This window comes from Apteryx rowi, unplaced genomic scaffold (assembly GCF_003343035.1).
Source record: "Apteryx rowi isolate R43461 unplaced genomic scaffold, aptRow1 scaffold_107, whole genome shotgun sequence".
In the NCBI taxonomy this organism is placed as follows: Eukaryota; Metazoa; Chordata; class Aves; order Apterygiformes; family Apterygidae; genus Apteryx; species Apteryx rowi.
The window spans coordinates 578,077-596,688 of record NW_020447275.1 but is presented as its reverse complement, the minus strand read 5'-3'; the positions used below and the strand labels follow the sequence as shown (position 1 = coordinate 596,688).

The window sequence follows — 18,612 nt, the reverse complement described above, 5'->3', positions numbered from 1 at the left end:
TGACATTTTTCCGAGGGAAGTGTTGCTCCCGGAGCATATGAGATCGAGAACAATATTCGTCTAGGAGCCTCTCGTGTGTTTAGGAAACTTCTTCTGTATTTTTTGGAACGCATAAAAATGTTCAAAAAACCACGGAAATATAATATTAAACTCCTTTAAAAAAAACCACTAGTATTTTAGTATCATAAAATAAAGGTATTTGTGTGCTTATAACTAGAAGTTAACTCGAAGTGGAATTTGCTTCTTCATATCTATCAGTAGATTGCTCTGCCTTGTCCTGGCATACAGTGCCACAGTACTGCTCAAAACAAGTTCACTGGCTGTGCTTTTCTGCATCAAATGTAAAGCAGGCTGAGTAGTAGATACTGTTAAATGGATGCTAAAAGGATAGGTTGCTCTTATGAGGATAAGAAATTTTGGAAGATACTTTCGGCTTTTGACTTCAGGCTTGTATGAAATGCTATATAGTGAGTTTAAATCTAGTGATAATAGGCTTGCTTTGTTTCATTACTTTTCATATAACCCTTTAGAAGTAATCCAGGGATAATCTCCTGGTGGTCTGTAGACTACAGGTTGAAAACAACTGAATTTAGGTGCAAGGAAGACAACCTGTACTTGTTAACTGGCTTTCTTCAGCCTTCTGTCTCAAATGAGATTTTGCTAATAGCCTAGCCCTGTGTTTAGAAAAAAATGGCAGATGACCTACTGGTTCAGGATCAGTCACTTGAGAGATGTAAGTCTTGTGCGTTGTGACACAAAAAACAATGTCTTACCACTGTGCAGTACTGTGAAATTCTTAAATTAGGTGCCCGGTTTCCTTATGGGTTATCTTGGAGAGCTGGCACCTCTAGGGATCTGCATATATATGTGTATATATATATTTTTTTTTTTCCTTTAAGGTAGCGAATGAAAATATTAATGTGTGTTAAGACTCCATACCTTAAGGTGACTTAAGGATTTTGATCTAGTCTGGATGTGGATAGTACAGTCAAGATTCCCAAGTATGAGCTCTTTTCCCCATGGTGTTTTAGGTTTTTAAGATATGTCAATTCTTACTCTTGTAAGGTGTTGCTAGGATGAGGTGTGATACTTCTGCTTTTTGATCCAATAGGTCAGTGGGTAGCATACCCATCAGGATATGGGAGACTCGAGTACAAACCTGATTTGGAGAGATTTGATCATGTGCCTGGAAAATGCATGGTCTAACAGATTATCACCCAAAATATGCGCTGTCCTCTGGTGTTTCAGAGACTGACAGCACTGATAAGTGCTTCTTAGGCAATTCTTTGTAGGCCCGTTAAGAGGAGTCTGTACATCAAATCTAATTTTTTCAAACTTGCCACCTAAGTCACTAAAGCTATATCTTGTGTCTGGTCTTACTTCCACGTGTGCAAATCATTGTGACAATGTAGTACAGAATGGTCCATGAATTTCATTTTAGGAAGGTTAGGTGATGGCTTGAATAAAGACAGAAAAACACTGCCCTTACAAGGTTTAATTTTTTTTTTTATTATGGTTTTAACATGTAAATGTTTACTTTGTTTTCTGTGTGGTTGTAAAGCCTAATAGTTTCTGTGAAACTTCTTGATGGAAATGCATGCTTTGTTTAATCAACTCATGCTAATTTTGATTAAGCACTATTGTAGTAATGGCTTGCTGAGAAATGTACTTGAGCATGACCTGATTATTTGTGTCTAAAACAACATTGAGCCTATAAGTGTCTTTTTTTTTTTTTAATAGAGTTTGCTTTCTAAAGCACAAGGAATGGGCTCCAGCTCAGTTAAACTTCGAGGTGGCTCCCTATTTATGAATGTTGGGAAATCCGAGAAGCAAGATCCTGATATTAGACAAACACCTCATGTGAACATTAATCCCTTCACTCCTGATTCCATGTTCCTTCACAACTCCGAAGGACAAGTTCGTCGGAGAAAGAGAACTCACTGGAATGAGTGAGTAACTTGAATATCTTCCTTTATTTAGGCTTATACTCGGAACTACTTTTGGCTGCAAAAGTTCTGGTACTAATTGCTTCTACGAAAGTATTTTTCTTTCCAAATCTTAGTGTTGCAAAACATAGCTATCTGAATTCTGTGCTCAGTGATGCACGATATTATGAAATAACCATTTAGTACTAGATCTTTTGACTGGGCTTGTATATGGAGTGGGTAAACTTAGCTGTGTCCAAAGGACTCTTTACCTGACTGAATGGACTATGCCTACAGACTTTCTTGAGTAGGGGAGAATGATACTAACTTGAAACATGAAAAAAATGACAAAGATGTTAGTATGATACCTTTATTTTATGACTTTGTCCTTGCAAACATCTGGCTTTCAATTAGACTAGGCATAAGTAGAATGTGAAAAGTAGATCTTGGGAGGAAAAATCAAACAGCTGCCAGAACTGTACTAATTCTGCGAAAGTAACTAGTGTAAATTTCAGCTCTTGCGGAGAGGACATGGAAGCAAGTGATGGAGAGCTTGAAGATGAAACAATCAGACCTGCTAAGGTAATTAATTTTTAGAACTTGGTGTTAAGCTTGGGATTTTGTATATCTGCAGATCTAAATCTTTCCTTTTTTAATCTTTGCAGAGGATCACAATAACAGAAAGTAATATGAAGTCACGGTATGCAACTGAATTCCACGAGTTGGAGAAGATTGGATCTGGTGAATTCGGTTCTGTGTTTAAATGTGTGAAAAGGCTCGATGGCTGTATTTATGCTATAAAGCGGTCCAAGAAACCCTTAGCTGGCTCAGTGGATGAGTGAGTATTTCCTGCTAGTATGAGTTAAAAGCCACCTCCTTTATGCTTTTTCTCCCATATTCATTTGTATTCATGTCTAGAGAATGCGTTTAAGAGGAAAAATATAAATATTCATCAATTTAATAAATGTAAAACAGGTAAGTAATGTAGAATAATTTCAACATTTTTTTTCTGTATACTATGCAAAGAAACTGGGGAGAAAAGGCTAATGGGCTCTAACACAGATTTGTCCCAGTATTCTATAGAAAACTGATCAGGTTCTTATCTGTACAGTAAGAATAACACTTATTTGCAATAATGAAATGAGATGTTAGATGAATAAACTCTGCAGTGATGCTCCTTTGAGATATTTGAAGGGAAGACAAAATTCTAAACAAAGTCTTCATCCTTGTCCAACTTGTGATGTGCAAATTAGTTAAGTCAGTTTGGGATTTTTTGGCTTTTGTGAATGAGCCTGGGATTCCTTACCCCCCCCAATGTTCTAATAGAATAATTGTGGTTATATTATAAAAACCTAAATGTTTGTGTTGCTCTGGATTACGTACCAGATTTAACAGCACAAGCTAAGAAGTTGAATTTGGTCATATTCACGGACCAAAAGTTCAGTCATGCTCCTGGTTTATGATCATTGTTAGTTCTTCCTAAAACACTTCAGTGACACTTTTCAAAGCCTGCTGCTGACAGTGCTTGGAAAGTGTGTAATGGATGTGGCAGCTCTATCAAGAATCATCTGCAGCAAAACTGGGATTTCAATATTTTCCATATATTTAGACTTTTAATACAATGTAAATGGTTTCAACTGTTTGGATACAAAGATAGTTTAAGGTGCTACAGAACTAAATATGAAGACTTGATTATAAACTTAAGCTGGCAGAAGGATATGATACTCTAAATGTTTGTATCAAGCTGAAATTGAACTAATATCACTTCACAATATTCCTGCTTTTTTTGTTTTGTTTTTGTGTGTGACTGTAATAGGCAAAATGCTTTGAGAGAGGTCTATGCACATGCAGTTCTGGGACAGCATTCTCATGTAGTAAGATACTACTCTGCATGGGCAGAAGATGATCATATGCTTATACAGAATGAGTATTGTAATGGTAAGTAAAGCTTATCACTTGCTCTGCACTTCCAAAATCTAATTTTTGAAGATATACAGGTATCTCTATGCATTCCTAGCACTAACTAGGAATTGATTGCCCTACAGGTAGCTCCTACTGTCATTGTCTCATATGTCTGTATGTTCCTTTCTGTTGGAAAAGGCATATTAGATACTTAAAGCAATAATTGCTAAGTTACAAACAAAGTCTTAAGTGTTCTAGAGTAAGTACAGTAAGGCATTTGTGAGCAGTAAGACTGTTCTTTCTCTTCTGCCTGGTAGAAACCTCAGCTAGGTATGACCAGTCATACTTTATCAAGGAAAATACTGCAATATTTACTGTGTGTGTGGTTTTTTTTTTTTGTTTGTTTGTTTTTTCCTGAATAACGTATACCTGGAGAAATTGCCTTCTGTTTAAGAAACAAAGACATCTTTATCTGTTAAGATGTGTATGCACTTCAGATATGACAAGGAATGCTAGCAAATTACTGTTGCTGCCCATTTTAAATAAAAGTGAATGCTCTCTTGTTCCTTCATCCATTTTATTCTAGCCACTTTATTTGGACAACCTTTATGAATAGGGTGAGGTGTGGGGGGATGTTTGAGCATTTAAACTGACTAAAATCTCAGGGTAAATGTCACTTACTCAGTTACCTTCAGAAATGGCTTTTTTTTTTTTTTAAAAAAAAAAAAAAAACTGTGAATGTCAGATGACCACAACTTCAGTATCTTCTTTGTATTGTCATATCAAACTGCTCTTTTTCTGGTATGACTTGCAGTTTTGCCTCAGAATGAAAGACTTTTTCATTGTAAAACAATACACGTTTCATGGACTGTGTGTGTGAACACTTAGAGTGGTCGCAAAACAAAGGCATGTGCCTCCCTCTTGTGCGATGGAAAGTGCCCTCAAAACTGAGACACTTGTTTGAAAAGTACAACTATCATGCTAGTCATGCATTTAAAAGCATGATAGTGGTCACCTCATGTCCATGAGCTGAGCTATGAAGTGCAAGAAGGGTGACTTAAGGGATGTTATTGAGAAAGTAAGTGAAGGCTGGGGGAAGGAGTATTACCAGAGGCCTTTTAAAGTGAATTCAGCAAACACTAAGGTCTTGCAAAGGAAGAGGGGAAGGGGTTTGGCTAAGAAAATCAGAAGTATGCTTTAATTAGAATAAATGCCTTCCCCAAGCCATCAATATTATTGTTGTAACAGCAGCTACACAGATGCAAATTTGTTTTCAGAGTAGGTATTTACTATGCTGTGGCCTTCTTTTTCACTTCCCTATGGCTGAAGCAGAGAAAATTCCTAGACCAACTGTTTTCCTCACAATGGAAGTGGACCCAAGTTTGAAGGCTTGTTGTTGCCCTGCCAGAGACTTGGAGGGGAGGGGGAGGCTTTTCCCTTCACACTCAATATCCTGTTAATCTGCATGGCACTGCAGCAGACTTTACAGGAGTAAAGTAACTTTAATACACTACATGGCTATAAAGAAGAGATACAGCATTTGATTTCACCTTTCCTGTCGACCATCAGCAAGGTCTTAGTGATACATGCGCTGCTAATTTTAGGAGTCAGTTGTACTTTCGGAAGTAAGTTGTGCTTACTTCCCCAAGTGTTTGATTGTAAAATAACTAGTTGCTTTGTGTAATGTTGTTTTAGGTGGCAGTTTAGCAGATGCCATAAGTGAAAATTACAGGAATATGCGTTACTTTACTGAACCAGAGCTGAAAGACCTACTACTTCAGGTGGCTCGGGGCTTAAAGTACATTCATTCAATGTCACTGGTACACATGGATATCAAACCTAGTAAGTGCGTAAACTACTTTACTCTGAATATGTATTGACAGCTTCCTCGGTTGGTTTAATGTGTTGTAGAAAAATGAGCAGTTAGCCACACCCTATTAACTGTAAATTCTTCGTTGAAGTTCTAAATAGCAATACAAAGATGTCAGTTGTAAAACTGGCTAGCAAACCTAAGCTGTTGTTGAGTTTATCTTGGGTCCTTTTTGTGTAATTGACTGACTTGCATAATACTTGGCTCCCCTCCCAGTAGAGAGGCAGAGAGAGAGTGTGTGTTTATGTGTGTGCTCTAATTTCTTGCTCTAGGAACTGGCTATGTAACTGAAACTTCTGTATGGCTAAAGCAAACTTTGTGAAACCAGATGAGGTAGAAACTGTACACAAATGTTTTAATTTCTGCTCTTTTCCAGGTAATATTTTCATATCTAGGACATCAGTCCCAAGTACAACTTCTGAAGAAGGTGATGATGACGACTGGTCATCTGATAGAGTTATATTTAAAATAGGTGGAGTACCATACTTGTGCTTAAAAGAACTATGTTGTCTATATGTCTGCCAAAAAAAATAACTTTGTCCTCTTTTTGCAGGTGATCTTGGTCATGTAACTCGAGTATCTAGTCCACAAGTGGAGGAAGGTGATAGCCGTTTTCTTGCGAATGAAGTCCTGCAAGAGGTACCTCTCTTATTAATGGAAGATACTCATTTTAGGTCTGCATGCTGTTTTCTTAGAATGCATTGCTGTTTGCCTCCTCCTTGCTGGAGGAGAAACTTCATAAACAGTATCATAAATCTCCAAAATACTGGTAGTACTTAAATGGGAGTGTAATAATCTGGATGTGCTTCCTGCTGAATAGTCTAGCTGTCTGTCTGTCTGTGGGGTGTTTTTTTTTTTTTTTTTAATACCATGTGGTATGTATAATAAACCTCTTCTTATTTTTAAAGAACTACACTCACTTGCCAAAAGCAGATATTTTTGCTCTTGCTCTGACTGTCGTCTGTGCTGCTGGTGCTGAACCACTTCCAACTAATGGGGACCAATGGCATGAAATTCGACAAGGAAAACTTCCTAGAATACCACAAGTGCTTTCTCAAGAATTACTAGATTTACTAAAAGTAAGAACTCTTGTGTACAGGTGGTTCACTGATTAGTGTGATATACTGTATTACTGGCCTTTACTAGAATACCTTATTTTCTTTTTCCAAGGTTATGATTAACCCTGATCCAGAGAAAAGACCTTCAGCTGTGGCACTAGTGAAGCATTCAGTGCTGCTGTCTGCTGCAAAAAAGAGTGCAGAGCAGCTGCGGATAGAACTGAATGCTGAAAAATTCAAAAACTCTCTCTTGCAGAAGTAAGTAATTCTTTAGGGTCCTTAAACATAACTCAATTTCTAATGACTTTTCATGTGGAAGTAGTGTGATGATAATTCAAGGCTGTCCTCCTCATTTCAGTATGAGCTCCACAAATCTTTATGCATCTACATATGTAAAAATGCATTCCTTTTTTTTTTCTTTTTTCAGAGGCTTTCACAGAAGTCTAATTGGTTCAAACATTCCTTATGTACCTGAGAGTATAAAGAGGTTATGTAACTTCATAAGGAAACTTTCTTTTCCTTAAGAAGGAACTACTTGAACACTGTTCAAGCAATCTCAACTTTGTTATTAGTACTATGAGCATGCAAAGCCTTCAGGGTTTTTTTGGAATGTTTTAAGCACAATACATACTTTTGCCACATATATAATAATTTACATTACGTGTGTCTGCATTTTCAGTGGAAAATTCCTAGGTCACTTGTAAATTTAACTGTTACAAAACATGTCTGAATTCAAATATCTTGAACTGCATTGAAAGGCTTGTCAGGAATGTTTTTACATTTATTTGACTCGTATGCAGCTTAAGGTATTAGGTAACTAGAAAATCTTTTGGGTTGGAAGAGACCTTGGTCACCTTGTCCTACCTCCTGCTCAAACAGTAAACACTGAATTAAGGCTTTGAAGAAGAGATTCCCTTTAGGAAAGTCTGACTGTTACTAGGTCATTCTCTGAAACATAGCAGAAATTCGTTTTGAGTCTTTCACTGCAGTAACTTTGCATGTATTATGCTTAACAGACGGCAGTTTCTACGGGAACATGGAACACTGATTGTTTTCTGACTGGCTTGTTTTGAATGAAGACATAACACTTATTGTACCTTCCCTCTTAGACTCTCTGCGTTGTTACCTACTTATCTTGCCTTTGCTACAGTCTGAATGTAGACAGACTTGCAATTTTGGAAGGTTATCTGTAGTCCCCTTATGAATTACACTTACTGCAAAAAGAATAATCTGACAGTTTGTGCAGGTATTTAAGGGCAGACTTGCTGAGGTAACTTACCTGCTCATATAAAGACAATGAACGATTCAGAAGAATACTTATCCATACAGTAATTTGGGAGAATGCATGCATGCGCACACACGCGCGTGTGTGTATGTATATACATCTGGTCTTTAGGAAAGATGATTAATAACAGATTGCTTTCTTTTGTAGTGAACTGACTTAGAGAATTAGGTGGGGCACTGGTGTTAATAAATAGTACTTTGGCTTACAAAAATAGGGGTATCTGGTTAAACTAAAGCGATAACTTAAAACTAAATACACATACCCCAACATACAACTATTTTGTGAAACTTGCTCTTGCTTTTGAGACCAGGTGCAAAGTGAGATTAAAAAATACTGATTCTTATGGACAGAAAATTCTGTAAGGGGTACTTTGGGACAGGGAAAGGAAAAGGGTATGGGGAGGAATCCTTATGCTTAGTCCATATGTCTCCTTAAGGAAAGGAGAAAAGGGGAAAAAAAACCCTTGATAACAGCAGTAAAAAGCTTTGCTCTTTAATCAGATTACCTCATAACTTTGTCTTGAAAGCTTTATTTTAACTTTTTCCACAGGCTGAGTATTGGCATTTCTCTGAAACAGAACACTTGATAGAATGCTGAATAGGGGTAACGGCCTGTGCCTTCTTCAGTGACTCAGTCTTGCAGTTCTGGGTTCAGATTGTTATGTTAGGCAAACAGGACATACAAGTTGTGTGAATCTTACTTCCTGCCCTTCTCTTTCAAAAGAAAGAACATTTAGACATAAACTTCTTACTTCTGTCCCATGGGTTGTAAACGGGTGGATGTGAATGATGCCTGTAGTATGACCTGAACTGATGGCAAGTCTTAAGTTCTGAACTGCTGTAACTCCTCTAAAACATTTTTCCTGTGATACAGCTGTAGTCCTTACTGATACACTGCATATGGGTGACTCTTTCAATGTCTTGCAGAGAGCTGAAGAAGGCACAAATGGCAAAGGCCGCAGCTGAGGAGCGAGCACTGTTCACTGACAGAATGACAACTAGATCTACAACACAGAATAGACCATCTCGACTCATTGGAAAGAAAATGAACCGCTCAGTTAGTCTTACTATATACTGAACTATGAAGTCCAAAAGAACTACTGAGGATGGCTATAGAGTCTCTGCTGGACTGAAGTCTGAGGAGTTGAAAGAAGCATTCAACTCCTGGACTCCTTTCCAGTCTTTGATCAGTGTCATTAGTTTTACAGGATTTTTTTTAATATTGTACAATACAGCTGATTAGCTGTATTAACCATTTGAGATACTGGACTCTACTGTCTTGTCTATAGAGGATCCTGGATGTTAATCCATAAACCTTTTGGTTACACTGTTAGATGTTACATCGTCCCAGGGTTAACCACTATAGTGGTGTGCTGCTTTTTAGTGTTACAGCATTGTAATAAGAAGTAATATCCCTAATGATCTTTAAGAGGGAGGGAGGGGGCCTTGCTTTGTTAGTTACTGGTTTTGGAAGAGAGGGAATAAATTTTTGGAAGACAGGCTTTAAGGCCACTTACACTCAATGTACCTGATGTCAGGTAAACTCTTATTGTGAATTTTATTTGTATATTCAACTGGGAGCACTTTGTAGGCATTGCATAAACCACAGCTTAGAAACCTGTGGAATTAAGTGCCATGTGGAACTGCTGCTATCTTAGTTTTTTGTCCTTGCTGTAAACTGTAGCATTAAAACAATCATTATTGTGTTAATAGGCTTCTTGTTAAAACAATTACGTGAAACAAATCTAAGCTGCGTTTTAGTGAAGGCAGCATTTCTCTCCTGAAGCTAGTGCATTGTGAAATAATGCACCAATTTAATATTTGAACTCTGTATTAGTGTAGTGCAATTGTTAATGTCTTGGCTATTGATGTTTTGTAATTCTTTCTAATAAGGTTCTCTAAATGTTGGTATTCTCTTCAGTTTTTCATTTTTGTGCCTATTGTATATTTTTTATGTTGGAGTACTTGTAAATAATTGTTTAGTGTAAGTGTTCAGGTTCTTCATTGTTTATATACATAAGTTTGATCTTGCTCACAGTATACTATACTAAAACTGCGGTCTGAGATGCCAACAGACAAGACTTAACTCTTCAGTTTTAAGTCCTGGAATGAATATGATGTGGCCATCAAAACTTGTACTGAGGTTGGATTTAGGCTGACAGATGTTGCTAAAAAATAGAACTGATCTAATTACTGGCTTGTCTCTTCATTAATTTTGGTTTAAACAGCAATGTTTCCCATTTGTGCTTTATTTGTTCTACTAGTGTTGAATTTGAATATTAAAGTTAAAAGTTGTGTTTAATAGTGTCTAACACTTGCTTAACTTTATAGTTGTAGAAATAAAATACTGATTCAGGATTGTACTATGGCAAGTCCTGATTAGATCTGCTTCCTGTTCCTGCCTAATGCCAGTGGTTCCCTCTCATGGGGTTGGGACATAGAGCACCATATTCACTGATAGTTATGTTGAGCAAAAGAAGCACAATGGTTTGTGTACGTTGGTATCTACAGTGCTCTGGCTTGACCACTTAAGAAATGGTACTGCAAGTTGAAAAGCTGGATTCCCTGAAAGACCTGAAGTGGAACCTGTGACTGTGAAGATGAAGGACTACATGAAACTACATGAAGAAACAGACCTGCCAGGTCTGAGGTAAGGAGGAAAAGTAACAAATTTCTGCTACTAGAGAACTGCTTATTTAGAAGGTGGGTAGAAAATGGTGGGATAAACGGAGTAGCCTGGAAGGCAATGGCAGCGTGTTCTGTGGTGTGGATGTAAAGTATTTATGCCTGTGTAGTATATCTTGTAGGAAGAGGAAAGACACAGTAAAATTAATAGGGAAGACTTAATAGCCTGGCCTTTTTAAGGTGGCTTGTCTGTTGCTGTATTAGAGAGCTGTAAGTGACTATCTTTACTTGACAGATGATATTTGAATTGAATGGACATTCACAAAATTTAACTTAAATGAAAACTAAGTATTCCTATTTGAGAGGYTTCTCAGTGCTATTCATGTATTTGCACTTGTCCAGTCATGAAGCTTTAAGTGTGAACATCTATAAAGCTGATTATAAAAAGACAGTGAAATTCAGATGCTTGTTATAGGTAACCTTACTCTGAATAAGCACTCCTCACTATTAAAAGTTGCTAAACTGGAATACCTTGAAGTTTTGACATGATAGTCCTCTGTTTTGCTTGTGAGAATACTTAAGTGTAAGAGTGTAGCTCTTCTATAGTTTTGCTGGAGCAATTGAGTGCTTATGCTAAATAAGGCTTCTTGTAAAGCATACTCTTAAATGATAATACCTATTAATTAGTAGGGGATCAACAAACTTCGTAAGTCTTCCCCCCACCCCCCTGCCCAGTGTAAACTGGATACACCCATAATTGCTATCTCTTCTTGCCTCACTCATTTTCAGAGGCTTGTACCATCAGTACAAGTCTTGCTGCATAAGTAAGCCATAGGTGATAGTGACTTAGGCTGTTGCTGAGCACAGGCTATTATCTGCCACATGAGGGATGCCCAGTCTAGAAGCAGTTGATTGAAATGGTCTTGGATGTTCAAACTTCTTCCCGTGTGTCAGTGACAGCTTATAAAAATGAGCTTTAGGATTTTTAAGAGGCTTGCAGGAGCTATAAAAATAGTGAAGTCTTATCTCAAATTTTCATAGGAGTGGCTTTCCTGAGTCAGACCAGTGGTGTGGCTGAGAATCCTGGCCCCAACAGTGGCTGGTGGGATGCCCCTGAGAATTTGGAAAGTATATTTTAATGCTTCCTTCAACCGTTCCGTGCATACAGGGATATATGGTTCAGATGGTTACCAAGTCAAAAGTGGTATCTGTTTTATAGCCCTGAAGGATTTCTTCTTTTCCTTTGTAAATGGAAATAGTCTTACAGTAATTTCAATAGTGAATGAATTTATTACAAAACCCTTTGGTTAAGAGTTGTACATAGTTATGCAAGTCACCTTTTCAGGTGGTCTGAGAAGAAACAACTTTTTTTTTTTATATTTTGCAATAGAGAAGTCATTTGGAGAAACTTTATTAAGCTTGGTGTAACAAGTTGAGCTTCAGCACTCTAAGAAAACTTCATATCTATTTTAAAAAAGCAAGCATGAGAGCTATGTGGCAAAAAAGTTATTTTAAATGGCTACATTTAATGTTAAACTTTAATCATTTCTCATGTGAATTTATTTAGCTTTGTTTCCTCGTTCAGAGGTAGCATGATAAAGTTCATAGTGCCTTGACTTCTTGACTAGAGTACCTGACTTCTTGAAGAACTTGCATAAAATGAAAAACTAATCATGAACCAGGTATTTTAGATACCTACCTCCTCTAGACATGTCTGCTTCTGTCTTCCATATCTGAAACTAGAAGACAGATTATGGGTAATAAATTTAATGTTTTACTGTTTTGTTACTAGACAATATAATCTGTCTAGTCTTGCTTAGTGTTGCCACATCTTCTGCCCAAAGGTTGGGTGGTGTGGTGGACTAGTGCTCTTACAGAATTTTCTGTTGAGACAAGATACTTAAAACACTCTCAAATGCTGCTTTCCAAAAAAACATATTCTCATACTGTTTCACCTAAATGATTGATTTGTAGGCGAATTGTCTTCCTCTTTGCTGTACAAAACCAGTTCTTGTTGAAATTTATCTTAACCCCCCCCCCAAAAGCCTTTTTAATGTAAATTGCTAGCATCAAGGATTGATTTAATTTTTGGCGTAACAGATCATGTGAACCAAAACCTTTCCATGGAATGCTTCTAGAAACATCAGTGGCCCATAATTATTCACTGGTTTGTGGACCAAGTCATTGTAATCAATGAAACACTATATTTTTAAATTTCAGAATGCTATTTAGTATTTAAATACTATATTGGATTCTGTTTATGCCATTACTAAACCCTCATCTTTAAACAAAATCAGGTTTGCTTAGAAAATACTTCTTCCAGAAAACGCTAGTGATGTTCATGCTATACTGCTTTCCATTATAGCCATGAAAGCCAACAAATGGAAGAGGAGTAGTTTTGTAATGAGAAATTAGCACCTTCCATTTGGAAACTGCTGTATAGGTGGAAGTTATTGTTGTTCTTTTGTAGCTTCCATATCAAACTCCCAGTGATCTTGCACTGAATTGTCACAGGGTTAATCAGCTAGAATTACTAAAGTCATCTTAATCTAATTTTTTGGTTATTAATACCTTAGCATTTTTTCCAGACTTTTTTGTAGATTCCAAGTCCTATCAACTCACTATGATTGCCCCTTTCAAACTCTTGGGTACAAGTTGTTGGTTATCACAGACCTAATTAAAAACTTCTAAGTTGCTGTTTTAATACTATGTTCTATTTCAGTTAGGATGAATCTCACTGTAGTAAGATGTGGAACCTGAAGAATTTATTGGCTGTTTGGCTTCATATGAAGTCGTAGACAATTTTGTCACCCCCATCTAGAAATGGAGGTAGGCACTGCTGTATATCTGGAAAAGATTTCAATTTAATAGATTCCATTATTCTAAATGTCCCTTTAGACTGTAGAGCCTAAACATTTCATAAACAGAAGTACACTCTAACTGTCACCCTATTTTTCCTCTTGAGCTGGGGTGTGTGTGTGTGTGCAGTCTTTGTGATACCCTACTAGAAGCTGACCAGCTGACCTTGTCTTTAATGTGCTTAGTAGTCTCCAGCAACACCTGCTGGACGAAATAGTCAACTAACTTTTTTTTTTCTTTAGAGGAAGTGTCTGTATGCCAGTATGACGCTTTACACAGATTATTAGAAATATTTATCTTAATCTGCAGTAGTGACTTGAGCATTCTTGCCAACAGTAGCATAGGTAAGTGTTGAATTGCCCCCCTTTCTCCCCCCCCCCCCAAGTTTGGAAAAGGAATCCTCTTATGATTTCACTATATGTGATATGGTATATAACAAATGTGTGCTTAATACTTCTATATATGCATATGCTACCTATTAATATCATCGTTATAGCTGTGCTTGAGAGCTCAAGATCTGAATGTGAAATGAAATCAAAAGCAGTTGGGGGACTTGGCACATCAAACTCCTCAGTACAAAAACCCGATCCTTGGCTGGCAATTGCCCTTTTCCATCCCTGATTTGCCATGTATGGGGTTCTGGGGGTGTCACCTTGATCAGAAAGAGCTGAAGCATAAAGCTGCTCCAGGTTACATGAATAACCGCTCTGAGGTGATCACAGCACTAAGGAAGAAATAGGTCTATTTGTGTTGACCTCTCTCTGGTTTGGCTGGGAATTAGGGGCAAGTGTTGGAGCTAGCTGTGTCTCATCCCTTTCTTAAGGATGTCTGAGTAAACAAAAAATGTTCTTCTGGGGATGCTTTTTGTTGTTCAAGATGCAGAAGATAACAGGATATGGAACTAGAAGTTTGGCACTTAGTAAAGATAAGGCACAGAACTGAGAAATAAGCAGAAGTAACTTCAGAGAAGCAGACTGGAATGTGTGGTAGTGTGTGTTGTTGTGTGGGGGGGTGTGGGTTTTTTTTTCCTTTTTTTTTTTTCTCCCCCCCCACCCCTTCTCTTGCTTACTCTATGTTTAATTACAGTTAGTGACTTTTGGCTCAGGTCTAAATCAATGGCCTTCAACTTCAGCAGCAGTCAAAAGCATAGCACTTCTCTGCCCAAAGCTTATCTTCTATCACTGAAACATGGAAACTATCTAAGAGAAAACTGCTTGCTGCCCCAGTTGGAGGCTGCTGACCTGACAGATAAGTTCTTAGTTGTGTTTTAAAGAAGAAACACTGTGGAGAGAAAGGAAGAAGTAACTGGCCAGGCCAGCACACAAGAATTTACGGTCCTGTTTGAGTTTGAAAAGTTGTAACTGGATGAAGACTCTATCCCCTGAAGTCTAATGGCATTGGGGTATGGAAAATGGAGGTCCTCCAAGGAGAGAATACTACCATGCCTTATTAAAGGAAGCAATTTATTACTGCTTGACATGTTCCTCAGAGACCTAGTTTGTACAACCTTAAAAAAATTAGAATCTGGATACTCTTGCAAAATCTGTAGAATCAGTTTCAAAGATCTTTGTTTTCCCCAATAATTTGACTCCTTTCTAACAGGTAGCATCAACACTTAGCATGATACCTGAATAATCATGCTAATCTAAATTGATTTTCCTGTTTGACCCAAGCTAAAAGTGGAACAATTGGCCTAACTCTAATTTATCATCTCTGCCTTACCATGGTAACTGCAAGATAGGTGGGCTAATGGAAATTGCTGCTGTTACTGATTTAACATTCTTACTTATGCAAGGAGAAAGATTCTGCATGTTCTGCATATATAGAAGCAGATGGAAAAAGATCTTGTTTATGTATTGATTTACAGACACAAATGTGCCATTAATGAACATATTTGAGGCAAGATGTTCTGCAAGACTGAGATGGGGGGGCATGGCTGAAATACCCCCTATTCCTGACTTTTAGCAGTCTCACCAGTCACTGCTGCTTGTTTACTTTCAGTCCTTCTACCTCTGTTTTCTTTTGCCTCTTTTCACTCTTGACTACTTAGATGTCAAGATGTTTAGGGTCAAGTCTCCTGGATATTTGCTCCATGCCTTAACAAAGGAGATCATAGTCTTTTGGTCTTGTAGACAGCTGGCTAATATTTATTGATTGGTTTCTACACTGACCTTGCTTACATGGCTTTTCCATTGCCCACTTCTCTCTGCAGATCACCTCCCAAGATATGGCATCAGGTGGTTAATGCAGCACACCTGGGGTTTAATTGCCACAGCTACCTTACTTGCAGAAAGGAGGAGGAGTTCTGTGCTGTGCTGAATTCTGTAACCTTGGTGAGAAATAACTTGTCAAATACAAATGCAGAATAAAAGGACCAGGTTATTGTATAATGATGAATATGCTTACTGATTGGGGTGTTCTTTAAATCTCCTCTCCCTGTACTTTCTTGAGATATTTTGGGATAGGACTAATCTGCTCCGAAAGTATAACGTGTTGATCATTAACACTGGTATTTGTCTTATTTTTATTTACTAATCAAACATTTATGTGAAATGACAGATAGTGGAAACAACTTTATTCAATGAAGGCTGCAAAGTTGGCTTATATGGTCTTTTTTTCCTGTTTGCTTCAGTTTAACTCTGTTGTGGAGAAGGAAAAGCACTGTTCTAGCCAGAGTTCAAGAATGCTTTCTCCGGGGTAATAATGAGCCAAAACTGTAAGTTGCTGGTGTATCCAAATATTTTCCTCCATGGCAATTTAAGTGCCCCCGTGGCAAAAAAAAAAAAAAAAAAAAAAAAAAATTCAAATGTTTAATCTTTTTTTCTGATTAGAATCTACCTGGCAAATACTTATTATTTGGCTAAAAAAAGAGTAATTAAGCTTCTGGGGGGGGTTAGGGGGTGGAGGAGGAGAAAAGTGATTGACCTCTTAAGGCTGAACTCAGCAGGGTCTAACCAAAGCTCCCTCATGAAAGGTTGAGTTGCTCTGAGACTGAGCCACTCTCCCTACCTGGTCTCCCAACCATCCATCAGTCCTGTTTTTAGCCATACTGAGCAAACAAGATGAGAATAAGCACAGGCTTGAAATAAAGCTGCTGAGCTTTCAGAGAACTTTCAAGAAAAGCAGAAGTATGTTAAGTTGCATCAGAATTTATTTTTGTATTATCAATAATGTGAGAAATTCAAGCTTGTTATGTAGTGCTGCTAAGGACTTTGTGGTTAAGTGTGATTACTGTTAATGATCTACAAATTATAGGTCAATCTTACCTTAAAAGGTTTTGCCTGTAAAATGTTTGATATGCAAATATCCAGACTAGTAGGCTAAAATGGGTGAGTTACCTAAAATATACCATACAGATACACTTTTGGTGTAGATGCAGGTAAACCTGTAATTTTTATTTTTTTTGTAAATATTAAAAAAAAAAGGTTTTGTTCAGTGGGTGCAAGTTTGTGTCTAGACTAAAGAATTTCAGTTTGTTTTTGCTCAATTAGTGCAATGCTATGAAAAACTTAAATCTGAAATGAATATGTGTATATAAAATCATGTACTAACTTAATACATAATTTTAAGTACCTTTTTGATTAATGTAGCAGAAGCTGGAGTAGGTGATGCTTATGCAAACTTAATTTTAAAGAAACATTTAAACATGGGTTATAACCCTGCTCACTTGAATAAAACTGTTTATATGGAAAACAAGTCCTGTTCTGGCAAAGGATTTAAGCATATGTAACTTAAATAACAGAAACCAGCAAAAATAAAAAAAGAAGCATGTAGGGTTTTTCATTACAATTACTTTCTGTGGGGAATTTTGTTTTTATTTTTCACTTTTTTTTTTACAAAAATTATATATAATCTCTCACTGAACTCTGTGCAAAATGGAAAAGTCCCTGCCCTGAGGAGACTCCTGTACAACACGGATAAGGGTCCAAATTTCCAAATTGCTTTTCCAGAGTGACATTTTTACAGATCATGTCTGTATTTAGTGCACTTTAATGGAGATGTTCTGTATTTACTGACAAGCGTGTGGCTGCTCAGCTACCAAATAAGATAATTTGGTGGGTTATTGGCATATACAAAATTTGCCTCCTTCCTGCTTAAGAGAAATAGCTGTGGTCACTCAAAATGGAGAAATGCTAATGTATTTCAAGATTATATGTGTTTCTAGCACCATCAGCAGCCATAATGTTGGCAAATCAGGCTAATTAAATTTCCTCAAGAATCTTAGTAGATGTTAACTGTGTAACTTGTACCATCCATCTTGAGGAGACAGCATAAATAATTGTTAGTGTATTCAAGACTTCAGAATCCACAATGGGAGAAATGGGTTAAGAAAAATTGGGGGGGGGGGAGCTGCTAGGATACTTCCTGTGAACAAGGCAGGTTGTTTCTGACTATTCACTGTGCTACTGAAAGACTATGTTTCTGCACTGTTAGAATACTTTTTTAATTTATTTTTGTTTGCTCTAAGCTAACAAGAGGATACTAGAGAATAAAAATCATCATCTGAAATCTCTGGATAACTCTAGTTTTCAGGGTCTCACGTGTAGAAATTGCTCATTTTGTGATTTTATTATACCTGAAAATTAAAAGCAACTCCTACAGTGAACACCAAAAAATATTTGTGGTGTACAACTTTATTCTTTTTTTTGTTCTGATGCTGGGGTTGAATGGAGGCTAAAATTTAACAAAAGCTAAGACCAGCCTTTTTCTTGTTTGTCAGGTGTCTTAAATTACTTTTTTTTTTTTTAAAAGCACTTGACCAGGAACTGTGTACTGTGGGGTATTCAAAGCCCTGTACCTTGCAGCGTTAACTTCTTTCCACTTCTTGACTATATGCAACTACCCCTATCAATAAGGGGAAGATATTGTTCAGGCTCTGCTGGAAAGCACCGGGAATTTCGAGCCATCGAAGGTCACACAGCACTGCTAGCTCTCGCCATTGCCTGTACTGAGCCTACAATTTTTAGGAAGGGCTGCGTTATCTTACGGGGCAGGTTCAAAACAAGAAGGAATGAGCTGCTTCCCCGTGGGGGTGTTTTGTACCAGGCCGGCCCTGGAAAGGCCCCCGGAGTGATTTTAATGCCACTTG

At 37.4% G+C, this 18,612-nt stretch overlaps 1 protein-coding gene across 5 annotated transcripts in view; it reads left to right on the top strand.

Moving 5' to 3' along the window:
- The window catches only part of WEE1 (WEE1 G2 checkpoint kinase), a 12,915-nt gene extending 2,574 nt beyond the window's left edge, over positions 1-10,341 (top strand). For 4 of the 5 annotated variants that reach the window (XM_026070472.1, XM_026070464.1, XM_026070449.1 and 1 more), the window contains exons 2-11: positions 1,741-1,949; positions 2,441-2,507; positions 2,591-2,763; positions 3,742-3,863; positions 5,523-5,669; positions 6,074-6,169; positions 6,251-6,336; positions 6,606-6,776; positions 6,868-7,013; positions 8,967-10,341. In XM_026070472.1, coding sequence (XP_025926257.1) covers positions 1,765-1,949; positions 2,441-2,507; positions 2,591-2,763; positions 3,742-3,863; positions 5,523-5,669; positions 6,074-6,169; positions 6,251-6,336; positions 6,606-6,776; positions 6,868-7,013; positions 8,967-9,117 — 1,344 coding nt within the window. In that variant the 5' untranslated portion in view covers positions 1,741-1,764 and the 3' untranslated portion in view covers positions 9,118-10,341. The remainder of the gene's footprint in view (positions 1-1,740; positions 1,950-2,440; positions 2,508-2,590; positions 2,764-3,741; positions 3,864-5,522; positions 5,670-6,073; positions 6,170-6,250; positions 6,337-6,605; positions 6,777-6,867; positions 7,014-8,966) is intronic. The other variant, XM_026070456.1, reaches the window with a different exon arrangement.
- Positions 10,342-18,612: the final 8,271 nt, after the last annotated feature.